This window comes from Narcine bancroftii, chromosome 1 (assembly GCF_036971445.1).
Source record: "Narcine bancroftii isolate sNarBan1 chromosome 1, sNarBan1.hap1, whole genome shotgun sequence".
Taxonomy (NCBI): domain Eukaryota; kingdom Metazoa; phylum Chordata; class Chondrichthyes; order Torpediniformes; family Narcinidae; genus Narcine; species Narcine bancroftii.
The window spans coordinates 29,941,673-29,968,948 of NC_091469.1; the positions used below are offsets into that span (position 1 = coordinate 29,941,673).

Here is a 27,276-nt window from a genome sequence, read left to right on the forward strand (position 1 = left end):
TTTGCACCTCACAGTTCGGCGGGCAGCAACCTCCTTTGAAGAAGACCGCAGAGCCCACCTCACTGACAAAAGACAAAGGAGGAAAAACCCAACACCCAACCCAACCCACCAATTTTCCCTTGCAACCGCTGCAACCGTGTCTGCCTGTCCCGCATCGGACTTGTCAGCCACAAGCGAGCCTGCAGCAGACGTGGACATTACCCCTCCATTAATCTTCGTCTGCGAAGCCAAGCCAAAGAAGAAGAGAAGAAGATATGGGTGGAAAGAAAAAGTTTGAAAACCACTGTTTTAATCGTACCTAATTGACTTGTTATGTGCACGGTTTCCTAACTCCAAAGGAAATGGGCCAATGACAATTTTTTTCAGGCAAAATATTTCAGTAACTATTGGGTCTAGAGCAGTGATTCTCAATCTTCCCTTCCCACTCACATTCCACGTTAAACAATCCCTCACTAATCACAGAGCACTTATGGCATAGGGATTACTTAAAGTGGGATGTGAGTGGAAAGAAAAAGGTTGAGAACCACTGCACTAGAGGGACTCAGCAGGTCAGGCAACATCCATGGAAAGGAATAGACAGTTGATGTTTCAGACCAAGAGCCCTATTTCAGGAATAGGAAGACCAAATAAAAAGGTGGGGTGGGGAGGAGCACAGGATGACAGGTGATTGGTGAATACAGGTGCAAGGGGGAAGAAAGCAGCTAAAAGGTGATGGGCAAGGGGCAGAGGGCTGAGAAAGGAGGTGAGTGGTGTTTAGGAGGAAGCAATGCGTGGACAGGTAGTCACAGAGAGAGTGATCCCAATGGAAAGCACAAAGTGGGGTGGGGAGGGAATGTGTGTCTGGTGGTGGGGTCCCATTGTGGGTGACAGAAATTGAGGAGAATAATGTTGGATGTGGAGGCTAGTGGTAGGCTAGAATGGTGGGATCCCTATCCCTGGACTGAAGGCAAATGTGTGGAAAATAGAGGAGATGCAGGTGAGGGCTGAGTTAATGGCAGTGAAGGGGAAACCACTTTTACTAAAGGAGGAAGACATCTTGGATGTTGTGGAATGGAAGGCCTCATCCAGGGAGCAGATGGAAGAATTGAGAGCAAGGAATAGCATCCTGACAGGAGAAAGGTTGGGAAGAGATGTAGTCGAGGTAACTGTGGGAGCCAGTGGGCTTGTAAAAGATGTCTGTAGGTAGATTGTCACCTGAGATGGAGATAGTGAGATCAAGAAAGGGGAGAGAGCTACCAGAGATGGAGCAAGTGAAATTGACAGCAGTGTGGAAGTTGGTGATGGAGACTTAAATCAGATTAAAGCAAACTGTGTAATATTAAACCTGTTTTATTACATGAGATTAAAGGAGTTTTGAATCTTGAATTATTAATATTGTCGAACACATCATGGATGCAAGATGAAGCATAACATTGTCATCAATGCAGTCGAAAAAGATTTGGGGAGCATTGCCCGTGGATTGTTCCACTAGCCTACTAAACAGGCAGAGCTGGAGTCTATGTGGGTACCCAAGGCCACAACATTGATCTGCAGAAATTGGGAGGAGTTGAATGAAAAGATATTGAGGGTGAGTAGCAGTTCTGCCAGACAGAGAAGGGTGGTGGCGGAGGGAGACTGGATGGGTCCAATATCCAGGAAGAAGCAGGGAGGCCTTCCTTATGGGGGTTGGAATTGCATTGGGACTGGACTTCCACGTTGAAAATCAGGTAGTCAGGTTGGGGCAGCTGAAAGTTGTTAAAGTGGCAAAGAGCACATGAGGTGTCCTGAATGCAAGTCAGAAGGGGAACAAAATAGAATTTGGTGGGGTAGGAGCACGTGAAAACAATTGGCCTATAGGGGTAGGAGGTAGAACTGAACTGAACTGGGAAACACTAAAATTAGAGGGTGTGGAAGGGAAATCTCCCACGGTGATGAGGCCAGTGATATTGTCGGAGATCCCTTTGAGGGGTGAGTGTGAGGAAGTCTCTGAGAGCTGCCATCTGGCCTTGGCAAGGTAGCGGTCACTACACCAGACTAGAACAGCACCATCCTTATCTACAGCTTTAATGGTCAGGTTGGGATTCCCGTGAAGAGAGTGGAGAGTAATGTGTTCACAGGGGGTGAGTGAAGTAGTGAAGTTGATATAGTTTATACCTCATCAGAAATTGAAAATAAAAGGTTCCAGAGCTGATAGAAGGTCAGAATGGGGATCCAAGAGAAGGGAGAAAGCTTGAGGTGAAAGAAGGGGTCATTGGTGCAGGGTGGAGAATCCTGGTGGAAGAAGTAGGCTGAGAGACATAATCACTAGAAGAAAAGTTCAACATTGTGGCATGCACGAAACAGAAGTAGGTTCAGGGGGATGAAGTTGAGGCCTCTACTGAGCACACAACGTTCCATTTCAGAGAGGGGATATTCCGATGGGATAATGAAGACTGGGCAGGGTTAGAATTGGGGTTAAGGGGGTCAGAGGGATGGGAGGAAAGGAGGGACTCTAAATCCAATAGTCTTGTTTCTTTGTGACCCATTGACAAGAAATGGTTAAACATTGTTAAGCACAATTGTTTGCGGGGATTGTTTATAAAATATACACTATCCAGTGATTGCCAATGGCAAGTCTAGTCCCAGGGTGACGATGCTAGTTTCCTGCAAAGTTCGTGAATGAACTGCTGACAGGTCAGTCCATAAAGATCTTGCCCAAGCTAGTAGAATGGTACTCAGGGTGATACCTGACAGGATCTGATACAGATGGGGATGGCTGAAGTGGGTGGTGACTTGAAGGTGAACTAACGTTCAATGTTAAAGGTATCACCGCAAGCCCTCCCACATTCCATCACCCTCACCTTACATCATACTTGCCCCAGCAGCTCTGCAAACTATTTTGCTTCAACTAGCATTTATAAAATTTAGAGATAATAACTTGATAACTGGCCATTCTGGCACACGAGCCCACACCACACATTTACACCCATATGATCAATCAACCAACTCAGCCCTTATGTCTTTGGAAAGTGGGAGGAAACTGAAGCATGAGGAGGAAACCCACACACTCACAGGAGAACATACAAACTCCTTACAAACAGCAGCGGTTCGAACTCGGGTCATTGATGCAATGATAGGTTTGCTGTAACTTCTACGCTAACTGTGCTGCCCTTGTTAAATCTGTTTTCACCTCCCCAACAATGTTGTAGCATTTTGGTTCTATTTTCATTCCCCAACCTGTTATCCAGGCAGAGAGTGAGACTTTACCCATAAACATTTCCTGTCCACCTCTGGCGATCAAATATCACGTGAAACTCTGAAGAAGAGCAGGAAAGTTATCAAAAATGTATTTCAAGGAGTATAAAAAACAAAAGGCATCCATTTATTTTATTAATACTTGTGGAAGCTCATTGTGTCATGTTTCCTATAGTGTTTCAGTGACTGAAGTTCAAATGTGACTCACTTATGCTTTTTATGCAGTCCCTTCATTCTGGGACATTTGCTGCTTTTTAATGAAACATCTGCTGTCTAAAAAGCACCAAGACGGAATGGGGGGGGGGGAAGGGTCATTCCAATCCTAGCTTTTTTTCCAGCAGCAGACCAAGTAACAGTCCTGGAAGACCAGCAGTGTAAAAGGCGCTTCCGGCATTCCAGGACCAAATTCAGGTAAGGATGAGTATATGTACTGTAATTTTTTTTTTAGTGTATTTACGGGGAAGTATTTAAAACTTGGAGAAAACATGCAAGTTGGGAAAAATGAAATATCTTTTAAATAATAACACAGCTGTCCCGCTCTCTCCCGGCAGCCTGTTCTCTCCCAGTGGCCAGCTGCCTGCTCTCTGTTGTGGTGGACCGCTCATGGAGAGAGGTGAGGGCAATCACAAAGGGTAGCTGGGTCCAGCACCAACCCAACAAGGTATCGTTCCTGGTACATGTCTGATTTGACACTGCGTCTGCCAGATTAAGCTGCAATTATACGGCAAAGGTAAAAGGCAGAGTCGATCTGGCTGACAGCGAGTAGTTCACTAGGCAGGCACTTGGGGTTTAGCTCATCTCTGATGTCTGTGGATGCTTCCATAAATGCAGCAGTCTGAAATGAGCTGGAGATGAAATGAGCTGGAGATGAAATGAGCTGGTGGGTGAAACACTGATGATTTAATTCATAAATTCGTAATTCATGGTTTTGACAGGAGAGAAGTGGGGTGGCTGTTTTATTCCTGCTACGATTTTTCCACGCTCTTCTATTAATTGTTATGTGTTAATAAAAGTAACGTTTGATTTCAAACCCTTGTATCCAGACTTGTCTCTCACAAACCTAACACTTTCTCAACACAACAATGACCAGTGCGGGGACCGACAGCGTTATCACCCTAATTTTAACTTCCGCTATAAGACCAAGGGGAATATTTTTGAGCCATTTTTTGGGAAAAAAAGTGGGTATAACATACAGTAAAATATGGTATGTTATACGTGACACTAGACAGTGATGCCAATGCTGTTGAGTTACACGTCCCACCTCTTTCGCTCGTGGAATGCCGGCTTGCTGTGTAAAAAGACCAACTGACCTGGAAAAATGTCAATTTTGATTGTTTCAGTGTAAATGGCCGAAGCCAGCTAAATGGCGGGTCTTTCTTATGAAAATATCATGGAATTTCTGTGTAAAAAAAACATAAATGACTACTGTACACTGTGCAGGGCTATAGAGATGCTGCCAAAAGCACAGTTGCAAAGTATCCCTTGCTTTGGTAATAAATTATTGGTGAAATCCCTGAGATAGCAGACTGAACACAGCCCGTGGAAGAAACGTGATGGATGTGTTGAGTGGTAAATTCTCCACACTTTAAATTCTTGTTTTTAACTTTAAGCCATTGCCCTTATTAACTTTCTTTTCACGAAGGTTTGTAGCAAATGAAACATCCCAGCTGATTTGATGGCACATGACCTCAGCTGTCACCATAAATTGCCCTTACACATGTTGCTGCTGCTCCTCATCCAAATAAATTAAAATACACACCTAATTTATTTAAGATAATCCTATCTCTCTCAAACTCTTTTAATGGTGCACTTAATGGATGTGAGCTTTCCCAGTTGCTTTATGTATACACAGAACTAATCAGTTTTATCCTACCTCATTTAACAACCTAAAAAGTGCAGAAATCTGCTAAAGATTTCAACAACTTTAACTGTGATTTTTTTTCATTTTATGGTTTCTTTTTCTTTTTTTTTGATAAGACGTCCTTTTACATCAGTTCATAATTCACTGATGGACAAAAGATGAGCCTCAGTGTCTCACTGAATCCTGCAAACATGGTGTACTGAAGGAGTCCATTCATCACTTGTACTTCTGTTGACACTATGAACGGGCTGTACTATTAATCACTTGCCCATTCCCTCCAGCCCTGCATTTGCTTTCCTTTACAAATGCGCTAATCTAATTTGTTTTGTTGCCTGATTTCCAGGCCCTACAAAGAACCGACTAACATAGTCTTTGCAAAACCCTCCAAAATTCATCAGAGATGGAGTCCTCTCCCAGTTCAACAATCCCAAACACTGAGGCTCTATGGCACTCAGTTGGCTCTGTTGGGCAGGCCATGTCATTTGTATATTTAACACCAATCTCCGAAACTGACAATCTGTTCTGAACTCTGTCAGATAGGAAACAAACTTGATAATGATGGCTAGATATTTCACTTCTTGCCATGGAGAAATGTCTGAGCTTTGATGAGATAATGGTGACCTGCCCCCAGTAATGGTCTGCAGTCACTGGACATGCCAGGACCTCTTGTCCAAGCTCAACCAACATCCGCTGTTGCACATTTCGAGCTCTCAGCTTTCAGCTTTCCTGCACTGCAGTGGGGAGGGGAGGGTTTGCACCAGGTTCCCAGCAAGTGTATTATTAGAAATATACCTCTTTCTCCTGATATTATAGAACACAGTCCAAATTCTTCGACCCATGATGTTGTGTCAGCCTACTGAACAATCTGAACCTTCCCTATCTCATACCCACAACCCTCTATTTATCTTTCATTCATGTCTCTTTCCAAGAGTCTTTTAAATGTCCCTATTATGCCAGCCTCCACCATGACTCCTGGCAATGCATTCCAGACTCCCACTACTCTTGGTCGACAAAAACGTACCCCTCACATCTCCCCTAAACTCTTCTCCTCTCACCTTATGCAGCCCTAACTTCACTAGCCATCTTCACATATGCATAGAATGTCTTAGGGGTTTACCTCATGCTACTTGCTAAGGCCTTCTCGTGCCCCCTCCTAGCTCTCTTAATTCCTTTTTTAAGTTCCTTCCTGGCTACCATGTAATTCTCATGAGTCCTTCCTGACTTTTGCTTCCTAAACCTTCCTCTTAACCAGCTGTCTCACCTCTTTTGTCAACCATTGTTCCTTATCCTAAATCATTTCCCTGTCTATTGCTATTATAATCTTCTTTAGCAGTATCTAGGTGACCCTCCTTGGACCTGGGTGAGGTTCCCTTGAAGGCTGCTCCCTCTGGGCCTTTCAAACTGCAACCTTACATACCTGAAAATTTGGCGACTGGGCATTTTAAGGTGGGGGGAGGTCTTTTCCCTAGCGATGACATCGTGAGTGACACATTATGGACTGACAGGAAGTGCCACCGGAGATGGCAGAAGTAAATATTCTGATTATCGTTGGATTTCTATATGTCCAAGCCTCTGCCTTACTGCTTGCAGTCTGATTAACAATACAGAAAAAGCTGTATAAAAGACTGTTCCCTGTGTCAGTTTCTATTTCCTCCACTCAGATGCCCACTGGCATTATTCAACCCAATTTGTTTTAAAAGTATTTCCTATCGTTAGTCCTGTACCAATTAAAAATATCAGTGATTTCCTGTGAGGAGCGGTTCTTTTCTCAATTGTTAGAAGCCGTCAGTGCTGTCGGAGCTCACTGGAGTGCCCTTCTGGTACCTCACCGGGCCGCTCTGGCATTTCAGTTTTAGGGATGCTTTGGCACCTTGTGATGGCGGCTCAATGCAGGATCATGGTCGACTTTGTTACCCATAATCCCCCATGCAGCTTGAACCGCTCTGTGTTTCCCTGGTGCTGGTACTCACAGAGCAGTTCCAACTGCTTGGAGAAATATTGATCCTGCATTGTGCCGCCAGTATAAGGTGCTGGAGCGGCCCTGAAGCCGTCCAATGAGATGCCGGAACGGCAGTTGGGTGAACTGAGGACATTCCTGTATAAGAGTTCTAACGATTAAGTGTAAAGTATTTATAGACATGCTGTTTTCAGGATAGAAAACTGGACAATAGAAGCAAAGATATGGAGATGGACAAGATGGACAGGGAGCAGCGCTATTTATCTTGGTTCCTTGTGCCTAGTTTAGATAGACACTTGAGAGCACAGCAGGATAGTGATTCACACAACCATAAGTGTAGCCCCCAAGAGTACCCCAACCTAGATTTTGACCGGCCTTGCCCTCTCTGACCTTTTCACATTGCGGGATTCCTGGGTAGGTAACAGGTCAAATTGCCCAGTTTACCTATTTGTTCACTGTGGTGTGAAAAGGCTTACTGATTCCATTAGTACTCCTGCTCCCAGGAACATATCCTGTGAACTCTGAGGAACGAATGTATTCAAAACTCATCAAAGTACCCTACTGTGTGCAATTAAATTGCTATTATCTGCAATCAAACATCATATTTCAATCGGGATACACATAATGGATAAACAGCAGCAGTGATTTTTACACCTTTGTCAGCCTCAGGTGAAGAATGTGCACCTCAATTCCCTTCTAATTCTTTTATCAATTATCTGATTGTTTTCTTTACGTAGGAAAATGGGTCATTCTTACCTAAGCTTCTCATCATTAAATATTCACAATATCCTCAAAGATCTTTTCGTGTCAAGCAGCATTGCATCCTCCATGACAGGGTCTCAAGAGTGGGTCTAATTTGTTTCTTATGTGTTTTTGTCAATTACCTCTTCGCTCCAATGTTCGATGCCCTGTCTAATAAAGGCAAATACCTTGTATGATTTCTTAACAGTATTATCTACCTGTCCTACTACTTTTGGAGCCTGTGGAGATTTACTTTAATCCTCAATGTTTTGTACTAGCACCATTATCTTCTCCCTGATCTGAATCAAGTCATTATATCCCAACAACACATGGAACTGTGAGCTTTGGATGATTTTATAGCTGCAATTGACTCTAGAATGCTGTTGATTCCATGGAGCTGGGTATTACATTCAAAATAGCAATGGCTGGAAATAGGATCTGGGATCTTCCTACTCTTTGAGATGGTTCAGCATCAGGTGATGAAATACAGACCATCATTTACTCACATCTAGTTCACATTTCTTTTGAAAATATAACATTCAACAAGTGAACCAAAATCCACAGCTCCAGCTTCAATATTCAGTTTTGTTGTATTGGAAGATAAGTGCATCATTAAACAATAAGCAAACTATTCACAATAGTTTCCCTTGGCCTCTGACCTGCGAATGGCTTCCTCCAATTTCTTTGCCTTGTTTTCATCTGCCTGGATCTCATTGGTCCTTGCTTCCTCCTCTTCAAGAGATGAGACAGTGATCCCTTGCAGTAGCCATCTCTCTCGCATGGCTTTGGACTGGGAAGGAAAGGAAGAAAGACCTGTTAGAAACTAATCCACAATGTAGAGAAGACATAAAACCTTGCTGTCCAATTGTAATCACTCTGTCCATAGCCAATAACGTCCTGTTCTTTGCAAATATCTATCCAAACATCATCTTTGCTTCTTTAAGATACCATTAAAAAAATCTGTTTGACAAAGTTTCTGGACATCCAGTTTAACATGTTATTATGTAACACAACATAATATTTTGTTTGATTACATTCCTTTGAACAATGGAACTTTTTACTATGTTAAAGGCACAACTAAAGGAAGTTGCTCCATTAATTTTGAAACAAGTTCAATAGTTTAGAAAATACAATTCTCTAACTGAGATTGCTTTTGGAGATCTGATGGGAGGAAATTGAATGGATTTTGATATATTTTTTGATTTGGTCACTTATTTCAATGCCAGGCTGCTTCCCATTACTTTAACAAGGCAACATTCCCATATTTAAGGGAGTTCTCTGGGGCAGAACGCAGGTCAAACACCAGCTGTGGAAATCACTCCGCAGTTTGTTCCATAACATGCATGTAAGCATTTTCACAACTATTCTCATCTGCTTCATTTTAAATTTTATTGCAAATAACACAAGACTCCCTTGTCAAATATTCTTGGTAACACAATGGTCACCACACTCCTTTACAGCTACCGTTAACTTGATTGGTTGTCATTACCAAGGGAAAAGTAAAGTAAGGATTAGGCCAACAGCTATAACAATTTTCATTAAATATGTCACTCTTAGTGCAGTATAAAGTGCCAACAAAGAAAAATGAAGAGGAGCTACTTCCTCTGATGGGAACGTCTGCAACAAAAACAAAGATCAATATTAAGGCCAGGCCACTGTAGGATGTGCGAGGAACCACTCTTCCATCCAGAAGGGAGTGTAAATCTGGAACTTCTCCTCCCAAAGTACTGCTGTGATTGATGGAAAACTTCAAAGCATTAACTGATGGATTTTGGTCAGACAGAGAGGAATAAGCAGGCAAATGAAATTAGAATGCAGATCAGCCATGATGAAGCAGAACAGCTGGAAGAGATGCACACAGCCCTTCTGTTCCTGTATTCATAGTGGTGATTTTAATGTCTATTCATCCAAGGCAGCAAACAAGGGGAGACTTACGCAGAGATATTTTGAAAACTTCATCAAGCAAACAAATAACATGCAGAGTTTCCTTCATTGGGGTCTCCCAAGCAGTTGCTTGAACTGTATGCAGCAACTGGTCCACCCAAAATGGATTAAACAGTGCACCTGCAATAGTAATCCACATCACAGAGAATGTTCAGCACTAAATGCCCTATGATTGGAGAGTTCTTAATCAAATGAAAGAAGGGACTTCTGTATTCATCTGCGTTTAGAAGACTCATGGAATAATAACATTATCCTCACCTCCACAGTATGTTAAAAGTTTATAAAGCTCAAGCCTTTCACTTTCCAGATTTATTGGAATGTTTGATTTGAATTAAAACCATAATCTGTAGTTGTACTCAGTTTTTATTACATTCATTTTTGGCAGTCTTATTCATCCCCTGTTGCCTGTGAAATGTTGCTGTAAAGTAGTCGATATAATTTTTTTTTAAAGCTCCATGTGGAACCAGTTAAGAATAAAGATCCAAAGGATTAAGGTAGCAATAGGCCCTATAAATCGAATAATCTCAGTCAATAATTTCATGCCAGATTGCACCAGATTTTTGACCTCTTCTAAAAGGAAAGCATTTCCTTTTACAACTCTGGGTCTCTACTTGTCGTCTCATTGTGTGAAGATCCTGTTCTCTCTTTATTGCTATGGTGACCTTCTAGTGAATTGGGGTATGTTCATCACTTTGCTTCCATAATACCATTGGGCTATACCACTCATAATTTGGATACATATTTTCAATCCCCTCTGTCATACTACATAAATAATTGGTATAAGTTATTTAGCACCTTTAAGGAAACAAAACATCGTGACATTTCAAAGGAAATACTTTGAACCAAAATTCAACATGGAGTCATGCTAAGGATACGTTAGCATAGAAACTAGGCCAATTATATTAATTTAAGGGGCGGTGGAAGGGAATTCTGGACCATAATGACCAGATAGAGTTGACAATGCGAGAGTGAAGAGACTGGATGATGCAGAAAGAGAGAGATTGGAGATGTGGGAGAATCTTAGATAGGACATAAAGATATCAGTGGTAGGAAAAGGGATTGCCAGGTTGGTGTTCACTGGATCTGGACCAAGAAATATTGCCAGGATAAGTTTCACATCTTTGGAAATAAGATCACATAAACACCAATGAATTTAAGTCAAAATACCATGGTGATGAAAGTTAAAAACAATTGTTTGGAGCATAGTTTCTTTTTTCAATTATTTTCTCCTGCATCCTTCTCATGGAAGCTCATCAGACTGAGGTGCAACTCTGTCTCTCTGTCTGTCTGTCTGTCTCTCTCTCTACAGATGCTGCTTGACATGCAGAATATTCCTTAAATTTTCTGTTTTATTTCAGATTTCCAACGTTCTGCTTTTTTGATTGAATTTCATTTTCTATTCCATCTCTCCCTGAGGTTCCTTATCTTTTTCTCTTTGGCTCTTTCCTTACCTATCTTTTCTGAGATGGTATTAGTTTGAAACATTTACTCTGTTTCTTTGTCTACTGGTGCAGTATGACCTGCTGAATGTTTTCAATAGCTTCTGTCTTAATTTGGAAAAAAAAATCATTCAATATGAGAATAAAATTCCTTCATGCTCAGGTACCAAAAGAAAAATAATGCAATAACAATAATATTTGAGATGTGATTAACCTGACGACAATGCCATTGTGAACATTTATCAATATCGACGCACAGCAGCTTCATGAACACAGCAGTATCAGAATCAGAATTTATTGTCATGAACAAGTCATGAAATTTGGTGTTTTGTGGCAGCGTCATAGAGTGAACATTCACATTATGAACCATATTACAACAATAATATTAAAAATTAAAATAATAGTGCACAAAAGGTAAGGCAGTGCCTTTTGTTCATTGATTATTCTGGAATCTGATGGCAGCCGGAGAAGAAGCTGTCTTTGTGCAGCTGAATGCTCATCTTTAGGCTCCTTTATCTCTTTCTTGATGGTAGCAGAGTGAAGAGGACTTGGCCCGGGTGGTGGGGTGGGGGGGGGGGGGGTGGTCTTTGAGGATTTATAAGACACCACCTCATGTAGATGTCCTCAATAGAGTGAAGTCTGGTGCATGCGATGCTGCAGGCCAAGTTAACAACCATCTAGGGCTTATTCTTGTCCTGAGAGTTGGCGCCTCCATACCAGGCAGTGATGCAACCTGCCAGAATGCTCTCCACAGTACACCTGTAGAAGTTTTTGAGAGTCTTCGGTGACAGACCGAATCTCCTCAGTCATCTCACAAAGTATAGCCGTTGGCAGTATCAAGCTTTTTCAAGCTGGTATCAAGCTTTTTACAGGAATCACCATGTAAATTTCCTGCATCAGTTTCCTACCTTATAATACTGTTGCTGAAGTATTTTATCCTCGAGCTGGTGTCGTTTGTGCTCAATTTCTATTTGTCTTTGCCTTTTCTCCTACAAAGAGAGGGAGGGGGAAAGAATATGTTACACAGAGGGTTTTGATTGTTATCATTTCAAGCCTTGTACCAACATACCAGTGTTCAAAAGTTTTAATTAAAACATAGAAATGAAAGAACATTAAAAAAATGGGAAGGGAAGTAGGCCTTCGCCTCCTTGGAGCCTGCTCCATCATTCAATGCAATCGTGATTGACCTCCCTGTCATATTCCTCTTCTAATACCATCGATTCCATTTACATTCAGAAATTTAAAGTGAGCCATTCTCAGAAACAAATTCCATGCTTTCCCACTTCCCGAGGGAAGAGATTTCTTCTTAGTCCTAAACTTCTTGCCCAAGGCTGAGATCCCTTGTTCTAGACAGCATAGCCAAGGGAAACACTTAACCAGTCATGCCAGATTTTGTAAGTTCAAATCAGATCCTGTCTCATTCTACTGAATTCAAATCAAATCTCTCCTCAAACCTCTGAGGTAAAAAGATCAAAGTTACATATAATTCTCCAAGAGTAGTCTCAGCAAAGCCCAGTATATAGATAACAAGATAACCTTGCTCTTGAACTCAAATCATCTTGCTATCAAGGCCATTTACCATTTTCCTTCACAAATCCAAGTTTTCATTTATTGACACATGCAAAGGGTTTGTTTTGCCTGCTTTTCTGCAAAACCTCTTCACATTAGTTCAGCAGAATAAAACACAGTACAGGGAGAAGATTTACAGAGGAAGATGGGTTTGAATGGAGTAAGGGCAACATTATTTCACTAGAGTAAGGCTCATTTAGTGGTCTGACAGTGGAGAGAAAAGTTCAAAGTTCAGATTTATTGTCAGAATACAAACATGACATCAGATACAACCCTAACACTCCTTTCCCTGTGAACCAGGCAGAATTTCTACTTATCGGTAGGGCAAAAATATAACTGGATTCAAGGAAAGATACTTATATAAAAGAAAGAAATGTAAACAAAGAAAAAACTGACTGTGCGATACAGAAAATTAAAAATAAAACAATAATAAATAATATGCAAAGTAAAAGTCCTTAAATGAGTCTCTGATTGAGTTTGTTGTTTTGGAATGTGAAGGTGGAGCAGTAGCATCTGTTCCTGAACCTTGTGATACAAGTCTTGAGGCACCTATACCTATTTCCTCATGGCAGCAGCAAGAATAGAGCTCTGATGGCAGCATTCCACATAGATTTTCTTGGTGGGGAGAGTTTTGGCTGCGATGTACTGGGCTACGTCCATTACCTATTGTAGGGCTTTCTGCTCAGAGGTATTGGTGCCCCCATACCAGGCCATGATGCAGCTGGTCAGCACATTTTGCACAACGCATCTTTAGTAGTTTGTCAAGGTTTTTGATGTCATACCAAACCTCTGCAAACTCTTGAAAAAGATAAGGTGCTGACTTCATGTTTTGGATACAGGAGAAGTGCTCTGAGATTGTGACTCCCAGGATTTTAATTTGCTCACCCTCTCCACCTCCGATCCCCCTATCATCACTGGATTGTACACCTCTGGTTTTTCCTCCAAAAGTCCACAACCAGCTCCATGGTTCTGATAACACAGAGTCCACAAATAATTGCAAGATGTTGTTGGTACACCATTCAGCCAATTTTTCAATCTGCCTCCATAATGCTGACACATCCCCCTTTTTATGGCACCTACCTACTGTGGTATTGTCAGCATATTTGTAGATGGTGTTATTGTTTTCCCAAGCCACACAGTCATGGGTGTAAAGTGAGCAGAGCAGGGGCTAAGAATGCAGCCCTGTGGTGCTCCAGTACTGATGGAAATTGTGGAGGAGAAGTTCTTACCAACCCTCGCTGATTGGGGTCTGGAGGTGAGGAAATCCATGACCTGGGTTTTGAGGCCCAGGTCTTGGAGTTTATTGATCACTTTTGGTGGTGTTGAATGCCAAACATTCAACATTCGATGAAGAGCATCCTGATGTATGTGTCTTTACTGCCCAGGAAGGTGTTCCAGGAGAAAATGTCCTTGAATCTGGTGGTGCATGGTTTCACATCCTTGAATCTTTTTCCCAATATGGGGAGGGAGAAGAGAGGGTCACTAGTGTGAGATGAATCCTTAATATGTTGGCTGCCTTTCTGAGTTATTGGGAAGTGCAGAGAGAGCTGATGGAGGGAAAGGAAGTTTGTGATATGTGAGATGCATTCACAGTTTTCTACAGTTTCTTGCAGTCTTCGGTGGAGCAGTTTCCATACCATGCAATGGTACATCCTGACAAGAATCTCAATGCACAATCTGTAGAGGTTGTTGAGGGAGAGAAAGAAACTGGAGAGATGACATAATTTTTCAGGCCCTTGAGGAAGTAAAGAATTGGTGCACCTGCTTGTCACCTTGGTTATTCAAGATCAGGTCATTGAAAATATTTATTTCAAGGAGTTTAAAGCTGTTCCCTTTCTCCATCTCAGTGCTATGGATGAGGGCAGGGGAGTGAATTTGACCCCATCTCCTGTGGTCCACGACCACCTCCTTAATCTTGTTGACATTGAGTGTGAGGTTGTTGGTATGACACCAAACCAATGGACCGTTTATCTTCTTTTTGTGTTCCATCTCGTCATTGTTTGAGATTCAGCCTACAATGCTGGCTTCATTGGAATTTACAGATTTACATTGGTAATCTTTGTGTATTCCCACTTATCACCCTCTTAGTTGTTTCTATCTTCCCCCTTGCCTCCTCCCCATCTGGTCCCATTTGCCCTTTTATCTCTGTCAGCTTCTACCCAACCCCATTTGAACCATGCGCCAATCATCCTTCAGCCTTCCCCAGTCCACCTATCACATACTTGCTCACACCTCCATCTTTATACTGGGTATCTTTTCATCCACTCAAATCCTGAAGCAGGGTGTCAAACCAAAACATTGGCAATCTCCCCCCTCCCCTCCACAGATATTGCTTCACCTGTCGAGTTCCTCCAGCAGTTGGATTTTGGTCAGCCCTCGGCTGGCATGTCCACAGTCTCAGCTTTTAAATAATGGGCTGTCCATCTGGACTGAGATGAGAGAATCCTTCAACTTCAGAGGCTCACCCATGAATAGATTGAAGATAAAGATTGCTATATGTTTAAATATTAAGGAAATTAAATGATAAGGGATATGTACAGGAACTGACCACTGAGATGAAGGATCAACTCTGATCTCGGTATGTAATGGAGTCGGCACAAAGGGTCAAATTACCTACTCGTAGACTTTATGATCTTATGTTGAGGTTGAATTGCACCATCATCATCCCCAATCTGTGTGCACTCACTTGGTGTTGCAAATTTGTGAATGGTCCATTTGTGAGCTCTCAATTTAGCTTACTGAGCAATATCAATACCAAGGTTCCATGGCCTAAAACCTTGGCAATGTTTTTTTTACATTGCGTTCAAGTAAAGGTCACAGCAAAACTCCTAATAAATCATGGATTAAAGAAAAAGAATAAATTCCAAACTGGAGGTCTTAAAATAAACCAAAGTTCCCTTCACTTGCCAATGTTTACATTATCAAGAAGAAGCAACGTCAAAACTAAGTCCAGATTTCTATTCCCACTGTCGAGGCCTGGCAGAGCTCCATCATTTTGTGATAGGGCAAACAGCTCATTGCTCTGATTTATACATTGTGATAGTGAAAGTGGTGACTAGGCTGTATACTCAAACCTTACAGATCTGTACAGCCGAGGTCATTCAGATTAGGGCTGAATGTGCCTTGTGCACCTTCGTCCATCACTCCTGTGCTTGCTGACCCATACTGGCTCCTGGTTAGGCAATGCTTCTGCATTGGAATTTTTAGCCTGTTTTCATGTCCCTCTCCTGCATCCTCTCTGATCTCTGCACTCCTCCTTCTCTGGGCTTGAAATTGCTCCATGCCTTCTAATCTTGCCACATCTCCCCTTACTACATTCTACCATGGATGGCACAGTTAGTACAAGGTTATTACAGCATCAATGACCAGTGTTCAAATCTGGCACTGTCTGTAATGAGTTTATATGTCTTCCCTGTGACCTTTGTGAGTTTTTTTTAGGATGTTCTGGTTTCCTACCTCCTGCCAAAATATATAGGGTTAGTAGGTTAATTGGGTGTAATTGGACAGCATAGAATTTTTGAAAAAAAAATCCACTCTTTATTAAACCTTACTCTATGGCCAAGGTTTGGCCCATCACATTGTTCCTCTATTAAGTGCCAAATTTTATTTGGTAATTGCCTCTGTGAATCGGGTTAAAACCTTTTCTCCTTTCCATCTGATGTTGCAGCCCACCAATGCAAAACCAGTTTGGGGTTATAATTCAGGCCAATAGGGTCTTCAGGATTTGTTTCTGCTGCAAGATCAATAATGTTAGAAAGTACACCAGTAATCTGGCTCCCTGTAAACTGGAAAAGGTAAACAGTCCAATTTCATTGCAGGGAAACTTCATCGGGTTTTCTGCCACTGGTGTTATGGAGAGCATGTCAAGTTCCTCAAAGCAGCATAACAAGTTTATCCCAATCTATGACTGCACTAGGTTACAGTGTCCATGCAACAGTAATCACTAAGTCATGTGATGCTGGAGCAGGCCATTCAGTCCACTGAGGTTTTCTGAACTTCTCCACCTCATCTTACTATACTGTTTCTTTTCTATAAATGACAGCACTTATTTATTCCCTTTAGGAACTTTCTGCTGAAATCAATTCCTAGGCAGTGCTTTGCATATTGTAACAGTTCATTCAATACCCCTCTTTTTGCCCAGTCCTTTGGCAATTAAATCTGTGACCTATCACTATCCACCTGCTTGTCAGTGGAAATACAGCACCCTCAATAATGTTTAGGATAAAGACACATTTTTCCTTTATTTGCCGCTGTGCTCCACAGTTTTAAATTTGTAATAAAACAATTCACACATGATTAAAATGTACATTCCAAATTTTATTAAAGGGTATTTGTGTACATTTTGGTTTGCCCATTAAGAAATTACAGCACTTTTTATTCATAGTTCCTTCATTTCAGGGCACCACAGTATTTGGGACATAGAAATAGTATGTATATTTAAGTAGTTATGTTTAGTAATTTGTTGCATATCCCTTGCATGCAATGACTGTGTGAAGTTTGTGACCCATAGGCATGACCTGGTTCTGAGTATCTTCTCTGATGATGCTCTGCTAGGCCTCTACTTCAATCATCTTCAGCTCCTACTTGTTTCTTGGGCTTGTCCCCTTAAGTTTTATCTTCAGCATATGGAAGGCATGCTCAATTGGATTTAGATCGAATGAGTGACTTGGCCATTCAAGTATTTTCCAGTGTTCAGCTTTGAAAATCCCCTTTGTTGCTTTAGCAGTGTGTTTGGGATCATTGTCCTGAGCAGATAAGATGTTTCTATTTACTTCAGAATTCATTTTGCTTCTTCCATCAGCAGTTAAACCATATAAACATTTACAGCACAGAAACAAGCCAGTTTGGCCCTACTAGTCCATGCTGAACATCTTCTCCCGCCAGTCCCATTGACCCGCATTTGGCATATAACCCTCCACACCTCTCCTGTTCATATACACATCCAACCTTTCCTTGAATATTAACATCGATCTCGCTTCTACCACCACTGCTGGAAGTTCATTCCATGCCCCCACCACCTCCTGCGTGAAGAAATTCCCCCTTATGTTTCCTTTAAACATTTCCCCTTTTACTCCTTGAATATTAACATCGATCTCACTTCTACCACCACTGCTGGAAGTTCATTCCATGCCCCCACCACCTCCTGCGTGAAGAAATTCCCCCTTATGTTTCCTTTAAACATTTCCCCTTTTACTCTCAATCTATGCCCTCTTATTTGAATTTCTCCCACTCCCCACATCATCATTGAAGATAAGTGTGCCAGTATCTGTGGCTGCCATACATGGCCAGGCCATAATACATCCACCTTCATGTTTCACACATAAGGTGATATGCTTTGGATCTTAGGCAGTACCTTTATGCCTCCACATGTTGCTCTTGGCATCACTCTGATACAGTTTAATTTTGCTCTCGTCTGTCCACAAGACCTTTTTCCAGAATTCTGGAGGCTCTTTTAAATACTTTGTGGCAAACTGTAATCTGGGCATCCTGTTTCTGTGGTGAACTAGTGGTTTGCATCTTGCTGTGTAGCCTTTGTATTTCTGTTCATGAAGTCTTCTATGGACAGTACTCATTGACAAATCCAAACCTGCCTCCTGAAGAGTACTTCTCAATCTATCTAACAGGGGTTTGATAGAATTCTTCTATTATTAATAGTGGAGGTCTTCCTTGGGGTACTTGTACCTTTTCAAATACTGAGCTCATGAGTTCGCTCTTTCTTTGTAATGATGTTCAAAGTTGTTGATTTTTGATAATCCTAAGGTTTGGGTAATGTCTTTTACTGCTTTATTCTTGTTTTTCTGCCTCATTGACTCTCATTAGCACAACTCTGGTCCTCATGTGGTAAAATGACTCCAAAGGTGCCTAGAAGCAAACCTAGCTCTCTTATACCTGCACCAATGAAGTAATTAAACATCCCTGAGAAGACAAATATCCCAAACATTATTGTGCCCTGAATATGGGAACTGTGCATAAAAAAAGTGATGTAATTTCTACATGGTCAAACCAAAATGTATAAAAATAAATTTTAATAGAAATCTGGAATGTGAATTGTTTGATTATAAGTGTAAAACTGTGGAATATGGGCATATAAAGAAAAACAAATCTTTGTCCCAAATGTTATGGAGGCTACTGTAGTTCCTCCTTATGATCCACTCCACTTTAGCCTTATGAGATCTTGTCTTGGCTTGAGACTGACCAAGGCTTCTAAAATTATTTGACACCATGACATTGGATGATATCGTGCAAGGTGGACACTCTAGCGTCAGTTGGCTTCTCTTTGAAGTCAGGTGAGGACTGATTTGATCAAAGAATTTGATTGAAGAGTGATCCAGGGAGTGAGCATTGAGGATCCACTGTTGGTGTGATACATTCTGGAGGAATATCATAACAGTAAGGTTACCAAGAAGCTGCAGAGACAATTTGTGTAAAATAGTAAATGTGACTATCCATCACGAGGTAAACTTAGAACAGGCCTTTAGTCAATAAACAGTGAATGAACAAAATAGGATTTTGTTGGTTACAATATAAAATGTTAAGGGCTGATTTGATTGAAGTTTACAAGAAACTAATCAGAATTGATCAGTGCAGATGGAAAGAAATGTTTCTGTTGGTTGGGAAGTCCTAGACCAAGGAGAATAGCATAAACATTTGAAACATGAAAAAGTGTCTGCCATTGGCTCCATTGGTAGAGTTGCTGCCTCATGCCCTTATTGCCTCGTACCCCAACTGGTAGGGTTGTTGCCTCATACCCCCACTGGTTGGGCTCCTGCCTCATACCCCCACTGGTAGATCTGCTGCCTTATACCCTAACTGATAGATTTGCTGCCTCATGCCCTATGGGTAGATTTTTAATTAAAAAAAAAGATATACAGCATGATAACAGGCCATTTCAGCCAATGAGTCTGTGCCATCCAATTTACACCCAATTAATCTACACACCCAGTATATTTCAAATGGTAGGAAGAAATTCGACCCTCGGGGAAGGAAAACCCATGCAGAACGTACAAACTCTTTACAGACAGTGTGGGATCTGCTGCTTCATACCCAACTGGTCTGATTTTAATTCAGACCTCTGTTACTGTTTGTGTGAAAGCTGAATAGTCTTCCTTCCTGTGACTGTGGAGGTTTCTTCTGGGGACCCTGATTTCCTTCCACATCCCAATATCATGCAGGTTGACCTTTGCAAGTCATCCCTAATGTGTAGCTGAGTGGTAGAATATGCAGGGAATGTGGGGAGAATAGGACGTGGTGGTTTGGGATTGGTGTAAAGATTGGCACAGACTCAGTGGGGCAAAGGGCCCATTTCCCTACTGTATCTTCAAATAACTCTATGAAGTTGGGATGCACTTCCACACACACAGGGTAGTGAAAGGTCAGAACATTCTTTCCCAACTAGTTAATCAGTTGTTAATTTTAAATATGAGTGAGAGATTTTTCAAAGCAATGGTGAGGAGAGAGTGATAATTTGATCACAGACATAATCTGAAGATTGAAAACTTGCCTGAATGGTGCACCAACAATAATCTTGCACTCAATGTCACCAAAATCAGTCGACTTTAGGAAAGGAAGGCCAGAGGCAAACAATCCAGTGATCGTTGGGGGATCAGAGTTGGAGAGTGTGAGCAAATTTTAAGTTCTTGAAGTCACTATCTTGGAGAATCTTTCTTGGACCCAAACATTAATGGCATCATGAAGAAATCATGTCAGCGCCTCTACTTCCTCAGAAGTTTGCAGAGGTTTGGTATTACATCTGTAACACTGGAAAATTTCTCCAGATGTGTGGTAGAAAATGTGCTAACCAGCTGCATCAAAATCTGGTATAGGAACACCAATACCCCCGAGTGTAAAGCCCTCCAAAAGGCAGTGGACATAGCAAAACCCTTCCCACCATCAAGAATATCTATGGGGAATGCTGCTGTTGGAGAGCAGCAGTAATCATCAAGGATCCACATTACCCAGCACATGCTCTGTTCTCACTGCTGTCATCAAGAAAGATGTACAGGTGCCACAAGATTCACACTACCAGGTTCAGGAACAGTTGCCACCCCTCCACTATCAAACTCCTCAACAACAAACTCAATCAGGGCCTCTTTGTTTGTTTATGTCTACATTGTGCCATTTTATTTGTACTAAAAGTGCTAATTCTGCCTCGCCTGCTGGAAAAATAATCTCCGACAATAAATCTGAAATCTGCAATCTGACCTCTGAATGGCAGAAGAAGGCCTGTTCCTCTGTACCAAGATTTACTAGCATTTCTTAGCTTCTTGATAATCTTCCATTTAAAAGCAATTGGGAAGGTTAGGTGCATTCTTTAAATGCATTATCCCTGTAAAGTGATACAAGAATTTACCTCCAGAAATCACTGTCTCCATATTGACATTATGTTTGGAATTCTTGTTTGCATGGGAATATTTTGTTCAGTGTAGCTTCATGTCATTTGGTGTCCTGTCTTTTAGCAATGCTCCATGGCACCCCACAGCTGGATGCTTGGGTGCATTAACAAAACCAAAAAGATTTTGTTCAGGCATTAGCTTGAACAAGACCAAAATGCTGGGGGCTTTCTCAGACTTGTATTAGAGAATCAAAGAATATGAAAACAATTTCAAGGAGTGCTCACAGACCATCTCGCACCTATTAACACTCAGCCTATGCTACTTCTATTTTATTCTCATCATATTCTCATTAACTCCCACCAGATACCACTACTTGTAAAATAGGTGCAACTTGCCCAAAACTGGAGCACCTGGTGAAAACCCACACAGTCAAAGAGAGAAGGCGTAAACTTCATGCAGAAGGAAGCAGACGTCAGTACTGAACCTAGGTTGCAATGAGACAGGAGGTTTACTAACTGTACCAGAGACTTTATAGTTTCATGCAGATACAGCATGGGACAGGCTCTACCAAACCACAAGCCTTCATTGCCCAATTATTCCCACGTGACCAATTAACATACTAACCCCATATGTCTTTGGAATGTGGGAGGGAACTGGAGCACCTGGGGAAAACATGGGGACATGGGGAGAAGAGACCTACTCTTCACATACAGAGGTGGATTTGAACTTGGGTCTGTAATAACATTGTACTAACCACTGGGCAACCACGCCGACTGAGGAGAAGTTTAAGGAGCCTATCAACTGATGATCTCAGCACTAAGAAAGGAAGGGCTGTGTCGTAAGATTTTCTTTCCATGGTGTAAAACACGAAAGTCTGCAGTCAAAACACAGAAATGCTGGAGGAGCTCAGCCAGTCTCGCAGCATCCATAGGAGGTAAAGATGCATACTTTGAGGATAAGCTTAGGCCCGAAATGTTGGTCACATATCTTTATCTCTGATGGATGCTGCGAGACTGGCTGATTTCCTCCAGCATTTCTGTGTTCTGACTATTCTTTCCATGGTGCCTGGCTAGTTTTTAAACCACAACATCACTAACATATTTTCTGCTCATTAGCACATTGCTATTTGAGAGTGTTTACTGTTAAATTAGAGACTGCACTTCTAATGTATCAACTGAATTAAAAAAAAATTTAGAGATACAGCACGGTAACAGGCCATTTTGGCCCACGAGTCCGTGTTGCCCAATTTACGCCAAATTAACCTTCACCCCCAGTACATTTTGAATAGTGGGAGGAAACCGGAGCCCCCGGGGAAAATTCACACCGACATGGGGAGAACGTACAAACTCCTTACAGACAACGTGGGATCTGAACTCTGGTCCCAATCGCTGGCGCTGTAAAGGCATTGCATTAACCGCTACGCCAACCATTCCACTCTACGTCGACTCAATGTTTGATATTCTCTTACTCTTACCTTCTAAATTCTATTACGTCTCACACACACCATTCACACAAGGAATACATCAATGATCACCTCATTGAGTCTTTGCTTTGGAAGTATCTGCCTAGGACATGTGGCATACCGTCACCTCTTGTATTGCTGGAGAGAAGAAACTCCCCAACAGCTCATCATGAGCAATAAAGGAATTTCAATGGACACCTGCTTTCCCGGGATGCATAAAAGAAAACATGTTAAACAGGAGGAAAGGAAGGAGGAATGTTTTTGTTGTAAATCCCATGGAAAATAGTCAGAAAATTAGTTTCAGAATTAAACTTTTGCAATATTCCCTTCTTATCCCAGGCTGATTGGCTAAAGAAAGAGTTACAGAATTAACACCCAATCTGGAATACAGTCAATGCTAAATGCAACATTTAAATAATACTTTCAGAGCCTGAGTGGTCCCTGTACTATTTTTTGCCAGTGGTAAAGTTAAAATTAAAATTCAGATTAATTGCCAAAGTACATACATGACATCACTTACAACTCTGAGATTCTTTTTCCTGCAGGCAAGACAGAATTTCCCCTTATTGGTAGTGCAAAGAAGTGTACTCAAAGATATGTGCACATGTAAACAAATAAAGAAATGTAAACAAACACTGTCAAATATAGACAACCCCCAGAAGTCTAGCGAATGGACACGGGACGTCATAATGTGGCACGCATGGCTCAGTGTTTTAAAAGAATATGCGCGTGACATGAGAAAACGAGTTCTGATTTACCTGGAACTCTGTGTGTCGTTATTTTGCACTCATCAGCCACCATTGTGTTTTCAGTGGTTACAATTGGTGACCCTGACGGGTCCAAAACAACCTTTTGGACCATATGGACACTGCAGCTATTGCTGTTAAGCTACCGCCCTCTGGACGGTGAAATCAGAGCTGTGGCTTACAATTTCACCTCAGGAAGATCAAGGCAGATGTAACTCGCTATTATCACCTTGTCAGTGCCTTGGACCAAGCCACTGCCAAGCAAGTATGATACTCTAAATTTGCAGCTCCTGCATGGCATTTCCGCAGAGAGAGGGCCACCAGACCTGCTGCATGACATGCTGTGCCTGGCATCCAGCCAATGGACAGATATGTTATTCGAACAGCTCTTCCTGGAGAGGATGCCAGAAGACATTAGATTCATCATCGCAGGGTTCTTTCAAAGACCCCAGGCCAGTAGCTGCAGAGACAGACGTCCTGTGGCTGGCAAAAAAACCCACCAAAAGGTCTTCGGATAAGTCACTGTGTCACAGCTGTCTGCACCCAGAGCCTCTGTTGTTGACAATACTTCCCAAACAAACGCTCTCAACACACCAGCTCCTACAACGAGGCAACATCTCAAGTCAGGCAGATAGCCTGTCAGCACTTCCACCTGCTTTTTTTTTACCACTAGCGTTAGGGAGTCAATGCACGTAGGTGCATGCCACCCTGTGCATTCTCAGGAAATGCCTTGGCCAATCGTCATTAATGGCTGCGATGGTTGGTCGAAAATCTATGAGTCTTCCATATGTTTTGGATCAACTATCCCCCAATGTAAATTTTTGGTGGACATAGGATTTGAAATTAGTGTTTTTCCACCAACCAATTTTGATACATATTATCCTACCCCTAACCTCCAACTCACAGCAGTCAATAATTCCAACATACCCTCGTATGGCACCAAAAAAATGAGTGGTTAGTTTGAGGGGAACATTTATACATGGCCTTTTATTATAGAGCCAGTTTCACGACCACTACTCGAGGCCAATTTCTTTTGAGCTCATTCATTCATGGTGCATTTAAAAGGGCGTCGGCTAGTCGATAGTACCACCTTTCAAACTATTCGCCCGGCAGAATTCCATGTTCCTGCATTATGCTTTCAAGCCCTGTGTAAGACTGTTGATAAATTCTCCAGACTTGTAGAAGAGTTTCTCGAAATTACAGCTTTGCAGTTTTTGACCCCTTCCACGAAACATGGAGTAACTCATCATATTTCTACCAAGGGTCCTCCCATTCATGCTAAGGCACATAGTTAGCCTCCGAAAAAAACTGCAATTAGTTAAACAAGAATTTCACAAAATGGAAGAGCTGGGGATAATTTGCAGGCCCGACAGCCCATGGGCGTCTCCATTACATTTAGTCCAAAAATGCAGTGGAGGGTGGAGACCTTGTGGAGATTATAGACAGCTCAACGATGCCACTATACTGGATTGCTGCCCTATTCCCATATTCAAGATTTTTCAGTGAATCTGCATGAATTGAAAATCTTTTCAAACATGATCTTGGTTCAAGGATATCACCAAGTGCCAATGGAACCAGAAGACATCCCGAAAACGGCAATAATTACCCCTTTCAGATTGTTCGTATTTTAACGTATGCCTTTTGGTTAAAAAATGCAGCTCAGACCTTTCAGTGAGATATGGACACAGTACGGTGAGTTATGGACACAGTAGGGTGTGGCATGGCCAATGTCTTAATTTATCTAGATGACATATTAGTCGCCAGCAAAACTAAAGAAGACCACATGGAACATCTGTGTACGCTCTTTAGATGGGTGTGAGAATTTGGACTGACTATCAATCCAGATAAATGTGTTTTCAGACAAGAGTCCATATAATTCCTGGGGCATACAATCACTGACAAGGGCATGGTTCTGCTCCCTTCCAAGAGTGACACCATTACTGAATTTTCCAGACCAACCACTGTCAAAGGTCTGCAAGAGTCCTTGGGCATGTCTAATTTTTATCGTCGATTCCTTCCAGCAGCAGCTCTCGTTATAAAGCCTCTGTTCAATCTGCTGACTGGTAATGCCACATCTATTCAGTGGACAGATGAAAGTCGAAATGCTTTCAGAAAGACAAAGGAACTGTTAGCTCAAGCAACCATGCTCAGTTATCCAATCCTAAATGCAGCCACCACCATTTCAACAGATGCGTCTGATGTGGCCATAGGGGGAGCTCTGCAGCAGTATGTTGATGGACAATGGAAGCTATTGGCATTCTTTAGCCGCCACCTCTGTGACACCAAGAAAAAAGTACAACAGCTTTGATAAAGAGCTCCGAGTCGTATATTTGTCCATCCAGCACTTCCATTACTTTTTGGAAGGCAGACACTTCACCATTTTCACAGATTATAACCCTTGACTTTTGCATTTTCGAAGGTGTCAGAGCCCTTGTCAGCTTGACAACAGTGGCAGTTGTCCTTCATTTTGGAATTCTCTACCAGAATAATGCACATTTCTGGAAAAGACAATGTAGTGGCTGATGTACTTTCCCACTCAGTTGCGCTCGAGGCATCAGCCATGGACCACAGTATTGACTGCGTGGCTCTCGCCACTACCCAAGCACAAGACAGTGAGATGGAGTCGTATTGCACCTCAATGGAAGGATGTGCAAATCGATGCTAACTGCAAGCTGCTCTTTTGTGACGTGTCAACAGGATATCTGTAGCCAGTAGTACCAGCTTCGTGGAGATGTCGTATTTTTGATTTTGTCCATGGTTTTTCTCATCTATCCCTCAGATCAATCATTCATCTAATTTCAGACAGATTTGTTTGGCACTGTCTGAAGAAAGACATCACGCAAATGGCAAGATTTTGTTTAGCTTGTCAAAAAGTCAAAATCTATCGGCATACGAAAGCACCATTTCAACCCTTCCCACCGGTAACTTGCCAGTGTGAACATTGTGGGACTAATTCCAGTTTCATGAGGCTTCTGCTATCTCTTTACAGTGATCAATAGGTTTACGAGATAGCCTGAGGCATCCCCATGCCGGATGTTTCTACAGACTCTTAATTCCTGGGTGGCTCACTTCAGCCTACCAGTGCACATCACTTCTGACAGAAGACCTCAATTTACATCTCATTATGGGTGGCCTTATCTTGGCTGCTTGGCTCTAGGCTTCATCATACAAGTGCCTATCACCTGCAGTCCAACGGGATGGTTGGACGATTCCATTGTCACCTTAAATCAGCCTCAATGGCCTGTTTGGAAGGTTCCATCTGGGCAGACGAATTACCATGGGTTTTGCTCGGCATTAGGACAACTCCAAAAGAGGATCTTCACACTTCATCTGCAGGACTTGTATACGGTGTTCCTTTGGTGGTCCAAGGGTAATTCGTTCCACACAGATCCAGTACTGATGAAGATCCCAAAGAGCTGCTGAGCAGACTAAGGGATACTGTAGGCAAATTATCCCCTGCACCACCACCATCACATGGCAAACATGTTTCTTTTGTACCATACGAACTGAAGGACCGTGCATATGTGTTTGAATGTAGAGGAACACATGGAGAGCCCTTGCAGGTAGAATATGAGGGACCATACAGGGTGATAAGATGAACGAGATCAACCTGCATCTTGGACATTGCCGGGCAGCCTCTGTCATTCACGATTGACAGGCTCAAACCTGTCCATGTTGACAAAACTGTCCCTATTCAACAGCCAGCAGTCCAACACAGGAGTTGACCACCCAAAAAACTACCAGGTGATAGATCCGGTTCTGGGGTTTGGTGGGGGGGGGGCATGTAGTGGTGTTATAGATTGACTACAACTCCAAGAAGTCTAGTGAACCAGCAAAGGATATCATGATGTGGCCCACGAGTTTCAATCTTTTAAAAGAATATGCTAAACTTGAGTAAACAAATTCTGATTTATCTGCAATTGTGTGGGTCATTATTTTGCATTCATCAGTCACCACTGTGTTTTCCGTCGCTACAAGAGAGAAAAAATATAAATGAAGTGCAAAAGTAAG

At 42.0% G+C, this 27,276-nt stretch overlaps 1 protein-coding gene across 1 annotated transcript in view; it reads right to left on the reverse strand.

Annotated features, from left to right (window-relative positions):
• The window catches only part of LOC138756950 (paralemmin-1-like), a 127,899-nt gene that overhangs the window by 92,036 nt on the left and 8,587 nt on the right, over nucleotides 1–27,276 (reverse strand). The window contains exons 2-3 of the mRNA XM_069923434.1: nucleotides 12,064–12,144; nucleotides 8,432–8,562 (exon numbers count right to left, since the gene is read on the reverse strand). Coding sequence (XP_069779535.1) covers nucleotides 8,432–8,562; nucleotides 12,064–12,144 — 212 coding nt within the window. The remainder of the gene's footprint in view (nucleotides 1–8,431; nucleotides 8,563–12,063; nucleotides 12,145–27,276) is intronic.